Raw genomic sequence first — 11,991 nt, forward strand, 5'->3', positions numbered from 1 at the left:
TGGTACCTCATATTTGCAGTTCTCTGTATCTTCATTTTGGGTAAACACTTATATTATAAAAGAAAAGAAAATATTGCAAAATATTAGTGACTGGTTCTGAATCTGCATACAGAAACAACTCGATAGATCAGGAGGCATTGTAAGAAATGCAAAATAGCCCCATTGAAAAGCAAGAGATGCATTAGGTATGCAATTATGCAATTAACAGTCTTCGTGGTGTAGTGGTAAGACACTCGCCTGGCGTTCCGCGAGCGCTATGTCATGGGTTCGTATCCTGGCCGGGGAGGATTTACTGGGCGCAATTCCTTAATAACTGTAGCCTCTGTTTAACGCAACAGTAAAATGTGTACTTGGATGAAAAAACGATTCTTCGCGGCAGGGGATCGTATTCCAGGGACCTGCCCGAAACGCTACGCGTACTAGTGGCTGTACAAGAATGTAACAACTCTTGTATATATCTCAAAAAAAAAAAAAAAAAAAAAAAAAAAAAAATTATCATCATGTATTAATTTTAACTGTTATTGTCTCGGTTTTAAATGAGTTGTTCTAATACGGATATGATGTCTATATTACTGTAGAGAAGTTTACTTGGACACACACACACAATAATCGTATCATTATTTCATGATTGTTACTATGCATATGCGGTTATCATTACAAATGTTACTATGCCAATGCATTAATAGTCATGATATAATATTGTCATGTAATTATAATGGAATATTATAAGTTAAATAAAGGGACACAAGTTAGTTCATTTATTATGCACCGCATACCCATCTTGTGGGCGGTAGTGGAAAGGGTTACAGAGGCACATAATGGGCTCAGGGACTGAACCCCACAATTCATTTAGCTAAGCAAGTTACAATCTTGATGAGCTAGTCACGAAATTCAATACGCATCTTCACATCAACAATGGGCTCGAGATCGACCTCAAGTACAGGTTCTAAATTAAGCAACTGACATATGTGGAGAGCTAGTGTCACAATTGATATGTTTGTCCTGCACACCGCCCCCCCCCCCCATCCAGTGGGCAGCGGTGGATAGGTTACAATCACTTAGTTACTACCTACAGTTTGCAAACTGGGGATAATTGGCTAAAATTTCTGGTAGCAGATCATTTTGAATTAAATATTTACACATCTATTGAACATCTTTTATAGAAATGTCTCTTAATTCACGTATCTTTTCGCACTCCATCACATAGTGACAGAGGGTGTGTGAATAATTTTGTTGACACAGTTTACATTTGGTCAGGTCTACATCAGCAGATGATGAGTATTCCCAGAGATACTTGTAACCGAGTCTAAGCCGAGCAGTAGTAACATCTAGAAGTCTGCTGATTTTATTGGATGATCCATAGATGTTTGGCTCCTCTTGCATGATAGTATGATGATAGATGGAATTACTGGTGTCAATTTCACTTTGCCTCAGATCTACAAGATTTTGTTGAAGTTCTTGGTGTACTATTGTTCTCAGACTGCTTACTTGCATTCCAAGGTTATACTCAATTTCTCCTTTAAAGGCAGATTCTTTTGCTAACATATCAGCTCTGTCATGCATTCTGAGGTCAACACGAGATGGAATTCACATGAAATGCACTCTTACTATTATTAATAATTTTGTTGTATTTGTGTCTGTCTTCAGACACAAGCATGTCACAGTTATGCCTTAGAGTTGAGTGCAATTAAGCACAGAGTCACTTACAATTAATGTATGAAGTTTGGAGACTTGTACACATTTCAGTGCAAGGAGCAAGGCAAATACAGGTAGTTCGGTCTGAAGGGTAGAGACCCAGTTGTATATACGGACTCCCCAACCAAAATATAAGCCATCGTCAGGACAACTGCACTTACAGCTGTACCCATGGAGCAGTGTAAGGGAACAGTCATTGTATTAGATTTGTGTGCTCTCTCTGTGGACAGAGCATCAATATGGCTTATGGTGTTGAGCTTTGCCTCAAGGTGAAGCTTAGGCTGATCTCTAATTTGCTTCTTGGGTGGAAAGGAAGGGATTAAAATTGGAAAGGGTGTAATCTCCCACGGTGCAGGAAAGTGCCATTGTTGTGCGTCTTGGTACAAATTATAAATCTGATACATTCTGAGTTCAGTTCCAGTTTTAGTTATCCATTTGGAACAATGTTGACCTTCAATAAAGAAATTCTTGAGGGCTTCTGTGCAAGGGATAGGATGATCTTCTTGGTTATCTTGAGATGATTTCGGGGCTTTAGTGTCCCCGCGGCCCGGTCCTCGACCAGGCCTCCATCCCCAGGAAGCAGCCCGTGACAGCTGGCTAACACCCAGGTACCTATTTTACTGCTAGGTAACAGGGGCATAGGATGAAAGAAACTCTACCCATTGTTTCTTGCTGGCGCCCGGGATCGAACCCGGGACCACAGGATCACAAGTCCAGTGTGCTGTCCGCTCGGCCGACCGGCTCCCTCTACTTAAACGACTAAACTTAGGTCCTGACATGAGTCCAATACAGAGTTAAGTGTGTTCTGCGTGTTAGCATACCCAAGTTGGTCCAAGAAATAGGAAGTTCCCTGTAATATAGCTCATATTATACAGCTCAAGAAGGGGATTTCCTGGTACTAGAGGAAGCAAATACAGTATGTCATAAATGATACCATCCTCACTGGGGGGATGTGACTACCTTTGTCTAGGGCCAAAAGTAACTCAAACTCGGTAAATGGCACATTACATTCATCTTCCTTGTGGAGCATGACGTCAACGAGCCTCTCTGTCTCCATAACCAGCATTTAATCTGACTCGTGTGTCTGGGGGAAGATTATTTTAGCTAGAGGTGGTTGCCCAAGCATCGACTAACTCGTTTGCTCTGTGTAGAGGGTGAGGGTGTGATACTTGGCCTATCATATCGCCTTTAATTCTTTTAATATCCTTCCATGCCTGACTGAGGGGGGTGTGAGAGTTGAGACTTAACAAGTTTCCCAGTTATCTTCAATGTTGGTTTTTATATTTGCCCAATACTTATTTGCCCAAAATGCTATGCGTATTATTGGCTTTAGGTATTGTATGTACTAGCTCTATCTATAAATCCAATAGTATGATTGTAACTCTGCATCTATGTATGTACTTTTCCTAAATAAAATGTTATCTTAACTGAGCTCCGTCATGCACTTCCTTATCAAGGCCCTCGCTTTGGCTAGGGCCTTCTGAAAGGGCTTGAGCATTGCTGGCATACGTGTTTCCCTATATGCAAGTCCAACTTGTCTAGCAGTGCGTTTCATAGTATGCAGTTTGGGGTCATTGTAATAGGCATGGTGTTTATTACTTTTCATATTGTTCCGACTATTGGATGGTGTCGAGACCAACCTAAAGGGTCGGCGAACATCTGAATGTTCTGTACTAGATTGTCGTTAAATGTCTGGACTGTGGAGGGATCATAAGTGCTGTACCACTCTGACACACAAACAACAAAGTCTTCATGTTGAGCAGGAGGAACACTGAGCCGTTTACGTTTAAAAGTCCCACCAGGTAGGATGGTATTTGATACAGAGTAGTCAATCTAGGGTGATGATCTGATGACAAATCTGTTACAATAGATGATGTGCACCAGATGTGAGAGACGTTGAAACCAACACAGAGGTCTAGAATGCCTCCAGAAATATGCGTGGGTTCAAGGTTGTCCACAATCTGCACATCTTGGCGACTATTGAGTAGCGACAGCAGTTGATTCCCATTCCCGTTACTGAAGTGAAAGCCACCAATGTCCTTGTGTCTAGCATAGTCACCAAGAATGATGGTGGGCTCTGCTTGAGCACCGACTGGAAGATCAATATGATTTAACTTTCCTGCTGGAGCATATAGATTAAATTCATTGAGGATGGAGTTGCCCACATAGATCTTCACTCGGATATTGTTGCCCCTCAGTTTTTTTTTTTTTTCCTCTGGAAGAAATTGATGGGGAAGGGATTGTTTGATGTATATATTGCAAGAGTTACTGGATATGAGGTTGTAAGAAATAAATGAGGGCAATTTCGGGGGTGAGGATCTTGTGGGAATTACATGACATGTACACTGCTTATTTTCACTGCTCTCTATGGTTGTAATGATGTAGAGTATACCAGTTCGACCAATCATCATTTGAGCATAAGAATAAAGGAACTACAGAAGGCCTGTTGGCTCATAAGAGAGCTTGTATTTATATTGAGGATATACAAAAAATAGGAGCTGCTTTGTATGGGCCAATAGGCCTATATGTTAATGACTTTCAGTGGATATAAATAGGAGCTGCCTCCTATTTATATTCCCCCAAACTCACTCATATATATAGGCCTATTGGCCCAAACAAGGCAGCTCGTGTTTATTTATATACAAAATATAGAAAGGAGCTGCCGCATATGGACCAAAGGCACCTTCTACAGTTTCCTTAGTTATTTATACATAGAGTACATGTATTTATACATTTATGCATTTATTCATTCTTTAATTTGTACATATATTCATCTATTCATTGGTATATACAGTACTTAATTCATTGATTCATTCTTTGTTTTATTCATACATAAGATTGTCTAGATACCCAAAGTCAACTTTGTGTTGCTGACAGCAAGTTCTGGCATTGACAGATGGAGCTGGACCGTCACGTTCAACTGGTTCAGTGCATGAAACCGGCTACAATGTATATACATATACTGTATTCAGTTTATTTCCACTTTTCAACACATTTTGCATCAAAGTTACTCATTCTATAAGATTTTTATTTTATTGTTTCTGCATAGACAGATATGCCTGTATATCCATAACCACACATTAGGGGTTCAGGGAGTGAACCAAGACTTTAAACACTCATTAAAACATAGGGGGCATAACTAATTTCTCATACTGTGTAACAGAGAACATAATAAATACCTCCAAAGAATACCTGATCAACTGGGCTGTGATTCATAAATCAGACTGAGAACCCGCAGTCTGACTTCCAATCAGGAGGTCTGGTCAGAGACTAGGTTCTGGTAACATTGATTCCCAGAACCAACTTACAAGCCTGGCCCCAGGTTGAGTTTGGGCATTTGAACTCCCAGAACACACTAGGTATGATCCAGGTATGAATAGGCGGCAGGTAGGTTGATAGCAACATGAAGCCACCAGGAACCTCTCAAAAAATCAGCATTGAATGTAGTGAAACATCTTTTTCTGGCAAGTCCTTGGTGGCTTCCTCGACCCTCCCTTCCCCCTTTTAAGGTGTGTGTGTGGGGTTGGTTGTATATGGATTGCAACTGTGGAGATCCTCGGGCTAATCCAGGAGGTCCCTGGTGGTGGATAGTTGCTACCAGTGGGTGAACAACCTAACTACTGGGTGTCTTGTTTTCTGACTTTAAACGTGGTGTTTTCTGTTTTGTTTTGCTCTACCTTTCGGGTGGCTTATTTCTTGGTTAGGGTGATCATGAATTTCCTGCCTGTGAGGGGAGGGCCAGGTTTGGCCTCTGGTTCAAAGGGGTCTCAATAAAGGTCTCACAAAAGCCTAGTGTGATTTGAGATATGTGGAACTAACCTGTAGATAGCAATAAGGATCTACCACAAAAAGACGAATCATTACATTTAACGTTGAATTTTTATACACTGTACTTAAATTTAGGTAAGAGTTTAGGTCCACTGGAAGTGTCTGAAATGTTATTAATCAGAACGGGTTCCCAAGATGTTTCATAAAAAAATCTTGAGCTAAATAGTTTTAAGCATGGAAAAATCAATGGGCATAGTTCATTTGCACTACTTAGTCATGTCTGTGCTTAGCTCTGTGCCCGATGGTGTTTTTCCTGGTTTTGGCCTGCATTTGATCTGTCCTTGGTATCTTCCTCTGCTTTCCTAACAGCTTGGTTGGTTTTGGGTCATGTTCAGGGTAATCCACTTGGGTGTTGACCTTTGGCTCTGCCTGGGTTGTTCCTTGGCTTTGCTGTGCTTGTCACATGTGCAGTGTTGGCCTGTTGTGGGGTCTCCTCTGCTCTAGGCCCTCTTGGGCCATTTTCTGCCCTGGGTCAGCCTGGCTTCTATTCTGTTCTGTTCTGTTCGACATGCCAGCCTCCTCTACCACGATGCTATCATTGAGATTAGGACTGTGGAAGCTACTAAGGGGACCCGTTCAGAAATAAACTATTAAATGCAAACATACGCTCTTTTCTGTCGAGATATCACTATTGTGGGAAAATTGTGTGTAAAATAGGAGGTAAAACGGTAAATGTGAAATGTAGTTATAGTTATAAAGTGCAGAAGATGTGAGCTGTGAAGTGCTTAATATTAGTAATTGTATTGATTCATTTATTAATTACTTGTGCAGCATGTAATTGGATTATAGATGGTGTCTGGAAATAATTGGAAAGTTGATTGTTGGTGTTTAAAGTTTTTGCATTTTTTCTTTGAAAAGTAAAAGATTTTTGTTCACAAATTTATTTGCACAAAGTTGCATTATGACTAAAACTTCTAATTTATCTTTCCATTGCTCAGGGAAGAAAACTACACTGCTGAGTTCATCAGAGCGATGAGAGAGTGAACGTAGGCAGAGTTGTGCAACAGTCAAGTGCGTCACGAATGCTGATCGTGTTAGATTTGCATCTTCGGGTTATCATGGTTCTTCATATCTGTCATCTTTTAAATGCTTTAAATTAGGAATATGCAAGTTGTGCTTCCTCTGGCTGCACCAAGTGTTCAGTTGTTGCTGTTAAGAAAACAAGATAAAGGTCCACCTTTCAAAAGATACAGCAAATGTATTGTACAGGTAATGTCAAACAAATGATGAATTGCACCTTCGAGAAAGTGAAAATTAAAATTGTTGGAAAGTGCAAAGATTATCGGTTATCAAGAAGAATTTGTGTAAATATGACCATAGATTGATGTACTTATTAAAGATTATTAATAATAGAGTAACAATTTTTACCATTTATTACTCTTAAGAGGTTTCTGCTCACTGGTGTAAGGGGCAGTCATTTGGCACATTTTCACAATTCCTAATGGACAAAAATAGGGATTTTAAGTTTAAAAAATTCCCAAATGATATGAGGTGCTAAAAATAACTAATTTATTATTGAAAATCTTGTGTATAATATTCGTAATGTCAGAAAATGTATGCACTGTACTGTCATTACTGTATTTAAAAAAATTTTATGGGAAAAGTTTACAATTAATATGGAAAAGGGTATGGTAGGAAATTACTCTTAATGGAAGTACAGTACAGTAAGTAGACTCAATGGTTCTTAAGACATCCTCACAAATACTGGCAGGTATGTCCATCACATCTTCAAGTGCAAGTAATAATGGTACATTATTTCATTTAAACATTTCATTTTTGTTTCAAGATAATATGTAAAGCTCATTAAACCTAGAATTTTTTTTTTGCCCCTCATGTGTGAATGACATTGGAAGTCATTTGATACGCATGTTCATTTAATGGAGAATGCTATATTGTCCTTATCTTCAGAGTGATCCTGGGTGAGTGCATGGAAGAATATAATGAAACTGTACATTTGTAATTTTATTATGCATATGAGAAGCAAGTATTTTGTACTTGACCCCAAACTCTTGTATTCACCGGATGTAATTTGGTGATGAGAGTCAGGTGCAGTAGTGAGCAGGTGTTGTCTGTCTGTAGGTGAGTCTTGTTACATCAACATCAGTTGATTGTGATTTAATAAACTTATATTAATATATTAAGTTTTTTTTTTGTCATTGCCTAATTTACATTCAGTAACATGTGAATTGGTGTTTAGCAATTTTTGAATGACTTAATGAGAGCTTCAGTGGTTGCTATAATTGTGTGCAGCACTTGTTTGTCTCAAAATAGACAGTGAAATATTGCATTAACAGAGGTAAAAAGTACAAATTTAATGAGATGTATTAACTCTTTAATGAGATATTCTTTCCTTATTGTATGGATGTGTGACTAGGAAACAATAACGTACAGTATGGCACCGATGGCTCTTCATTCTGTTTATGTACCACTTATATGATGGTCCTCATTGTTACTATATAAACTAATGTAAAAGGCAATTAGAAAGTCGAAATTGGCACTACTTAATTTGGACAAACTAGGAAAAGGTTTTATATTTAGGTTTTCTTTGCAACACCACCGCCCTTTCTGGCTCGTTGGCGTCGTGAGGGGCTTGGTAATTACCTAAGTGTAGTTACAGGATGAGAGCTACGCTCGTGGTGTCCCGTCTTCCCAGCACTCTCTCATAACGCTTTGAAACTACTGACGGTCTTGGCCTCCACCACCACCTCACCTAACTTGTTCCAACCATCTACCACTCTGGTGGGCAGGTGCCGGAGTTTGATGCTCCATGGGTCAGTCCTCTGTCCTTTTGAAGCCTTATGATCCTGCTGTTGTCTTTACCAATTTTGCCAGAACAATTTTTTTTCCTTGATATCTGGTTGATGGGGTTCTGGGAGTTGTTCTACTCCCCAAGCCCGGCCCGAGGCCAGGCTTGACTTGTGAGAGTTTGGTCCACCAGGCTGTTGCTTGGAGCGGCCCGCAGGCCCACATACCCACCACACCCCAGTTGGTCCGGAACTTCTTTTAGAAAACAGTCTAGTTTTCTCTTGAAGTCCACGGTTGTTCCAGCAATATTTCTTAGTCGCTGGGAGGACGTTGAACGGCCGTGGACCTCTGATGTTTATACAGTGTTCTCTGATTGTGCCTATGACACCTCTGCTCTTCACTGGTTCTATTCTGCATTTTCTTCCATATCGTTCACTCCAGTACGTTGTTATTTTACTGTGCAGATTAGGGACCTGGCCCTCCAGTATTTTCAATGTGTATAATATTTGATATCTCTCTCATCTCCTTTCTAGAGAGTACATTTGGAGAGCTTTGAGACGATCCCAATAATTTAGGTGCTTTATCGCGTCTATGCGTGCCGTATATGTTCTCTGTATTCTCTCTATTTCAGCAATCTCTCCTGCTCTGAAGGAAGAAGTGAGTACTGAGCAGTACTTGAGACGGGACAACCCAAGTGACTTGAAGAGTACAACCATTGTGATGGGATTCCTGGATTTGAAAGTTCTCGTAATCCATCCTATAATTTTTCTGGCCGACGCAATACTTGGTTGGTTATGCTCCCTAAACGTTAGGTCGTTGGACATCATTATTCCCAAATCCTTGACATGCTGTTTACCTACTATGGGCAGATTCGATTGTGTTTTGTACTCTGTATTATGTTTCAGATCCTCATTTTTGCCATACCTGAGTACAGTACCTGGAATTTATCACCGTTAAACATCATGTTATTTTCTGCTGCCAAATCGAAAACTTTGCTGATATCTGCTTGTAATTTTTCAATGTCTTCAGCAGAGGTAATTTTCATGCTGATTTTTGTCCTCTGCAAAGGATGACACAAAGCTGTGACTTGTATTTTTGTCTATATCTGATATGAGAATAAGGAACAGCAGTGGTGCAAGGACTGTACCTTGAGGTACAGAGCTCTTAACTGCGCTCGGACTTGATTTTACTTGATTGACTGTTACTCTTTGTGTTCTGTTCGACAGGAAATTGAGTATCCAGCATCCTACTTTACCAGTTATTCCCATTGACCTCATTTTGTGTGCAATCACTCCATGGTCACATTTGTCGAATGCCTTTGTAAAGTCTGTGTATACGACATCTGCATTCTGTTTTTCTTCTAATGCCTCAGTGTTATTGTCATAGTGGTCAAGTAGCTGTGAGAGGCATGATCTTCCTGCTCTAAATCCATGTTGGCCTGGATTGGAGTTCATTGGTTTCCATGAATCTAGTGACGAGACTCCTGATCACTCTTTCAAATACTTTTATTATGTGGAATGTTAGTGCAACTGGTCTGTAATTCTTTGCCAATGCTTTGCTACCACCCTTGTGTATAGGGGCAATGTCTGCTGCTTTAAGCGCATCTGGTATCTCCCCCGTGTCCAAGCTCTTCCTCCACACTATACAGTACTGAGTGCCTGTGCTACTGGCACTTTGCATTTCTTTATAAATATTGAATTCCATGAGTCTGGACCCAGGGCTAAGTGCATGGGCATATTGTCAATTTCTCTTTCAAAATCTGTTACGCTCATGTTGATATCAGTTATATTTACACGTATTTGGATATCACTTGTAAAGAAATTGTCCTAATCTTCCACTTTCGTGCTGTGTATCAGAGTGCTAAACATGTCCTCATACTGCTTTTTTAGGATTTCACTAATTTCTTTGTCATCCTCAGTGTATGAACCTTCACTAATACGAATAGGTCCAATACTGGCAATGGGTTTTGCTTTTGATTTAGCATGGGAAGAAATATTTTGGGTTTTTCTTTATTTCTTGAATTGCTTTCTGTTCTAGTTGCCTTTCTTCAGTCTGATAGGAATGCTTCAGTCTCTGTTCGATTTCTTCAATCTCCGTTTAAATTATTTCTTCTTTGTATGGAGAGTCATGACTGCTTAAGCATTTCCGTTAATTTCTTCCTTCTTTTGTAATGTTGTCTGCGTTCTCTTTCTACATTTGACTTCTTTCTGGCTTTCCTCAAAGGAACATGTTTCAGATAGACTTCATATGCTTCAGAAGTCAGTTTTTCTATTCCTTGTGTAGGATTTTTATTTCTTACAAACATTCAATGTGAAAATGTTCTAAGTTCCCTGTTTATTTTCTCCCAGTCTATCTTTTTATTATTAAAATTGACTTTATTGAATAGCCCTTCTCGCTTGTTGTTTCTCTTGGGCCTACTACCATTATTAATGTTAGTTTGCATTTCAGTGAGCTTGTGGTCCGAGTACGTAGTGTCTGAGACAGTAATGTCTCTGATTAGCTCCTCATTGTTCGGGAATATCAAGTCCAGTGTGTTCTCGTTCCTAGTTAGTTCTGTAATCTGCTGACTGAGCGAGAATTTGTCATAGAATCTCGGTAGTTCTCTGACCTGTGGTTGGTTATTTCCAGGTTGATTTCCTGCTATAATGTTGTTGTTTACTATTCTCCATTTTAAACTGGGTAGATTGAAGTCTCCAAGGAAGATAATATCTGGTACTGGGTTTGCTAGGTTATCAAGGATATTTTCTATTTTGTGGATCTGTTCAGTGAATTCCTCAACTGTTGCATCTGGCAGTTTGTATATTGAAATAATTAGATTAATATTTTCTATTTTGATTCCAAGTACCTCTACATTGTCTCTGATTACTATTGCCCTAGTTAAAAAAATTCATCCATGTCATTAGTCTCCCTGTCACCTCTCCAGCATGTTCGTTTCCATAACAGCCTCTTGTGTGGGACTATCAAAAGCCTTATTTTAGGTCCAGATCAATCAACCCATCTCTTTCCTGTAGTATCTGTGGCTCTATCATAAAAACTAAGTAGATTTGTTACACAGGATCTTCCAGTTTGAAAACCATAGTCTGTTCGTCATTACATCATTACTCAATGTGTTATCTTGGTTATCTTGATGATTTCGGGGCTTTTTTAGTGTCCCCGCGGCCCGGTCCTCGACCAGCTGAGTAACACCCAGGTACCTATTTTACTACTAGGTAACGGGGGCATAGGGTGAAAGAAACTCTGCCCATTGTTTCTTGCCGGCCCCCGGGATCAAACCCGGGACCACAGGATCGCAAGTCCAGCGTGCTGTCTGCTCGGCCGACCGGCTCTCCATGGTGTTCAACCCATTTAGCTTTTAACCATTTCTTCTAGTGTTTTGACTATCACGCTTGTTAATGACACGGGTCTATAATTGAGGTTTCTCTAGACTACTATTTTTATAAATATTACTATGTTTACCTTTTTCCATATACAGTATCTGCTAAGATTCCTGTGCACAAGGATGTCTGGAATATTAATTGGAGTGGAATGCTCGGCTCAGGTGCACATTCTTGCAGCACCGAAGGTGAAACTCCATCAGGTCCAACTGCTTTATTTCTTTCTAGCCTCAAGAGTAATTTTTTCAATTCATCTTGAGATACCTCTATGTATTCTATGGCGTGTTCTGGAATTGGTATTTGATCCGGCTCTCTGAAATCCTCATTTTGTACACACACTTTGGAACTG

The 11,991-nt window shown here is 39.8% G+C and overlaps 1 protein-coding gene across 3 annotated transcripts in view; it reads left to right on the top strand.

Annotated features, from left to right (window-relative positions):
* LOC123745531 (transport and Golgi organization protein 1) overlaps window positions 1–7,660 on the top strand; it is a 64,464-nt gene extending 56,804 nt beyond the window's left edge. For 2 of the 3 annotated variants that reach the window (XR_011224274.1, XM_045726129.2), the window contains one exon: window positions 6,462–7,660. Coding sequence is in view for 1 of the 3 variants with exons in the window: in XM_045726129.2 (XP_045582085.2) it covers window positions 6,462–6,499 (38 nt within the window). In the remaining 2 variants the exon portion in view is untranslated. The remainder of the gene's footprint in view (window positions 1–6,461) is intronic. The other variant, XM_045726128.2, reaches the window with a different exon arrangement.
* The last annotated feature ends 4,331 nt before the right edge of the window (window positions 7,661–11,991 follow it).

Source organism: Procambarus clarkii, chromosome 71 (genome assembly GCF_040958095.1).
Source record: "Procambarus clarkii isolate CNS0578487 chromosome 71, FALCON_Pclarkii_2.0, whole genome shotgun sequence".
Taxonomy (NCBI): domain Eukaryota; kingdom Metazoa; phylum Arthropoda; class Malacostraca; order Decapoda; family Cambaridae; genus Procambarus; species Procambarus clarkii.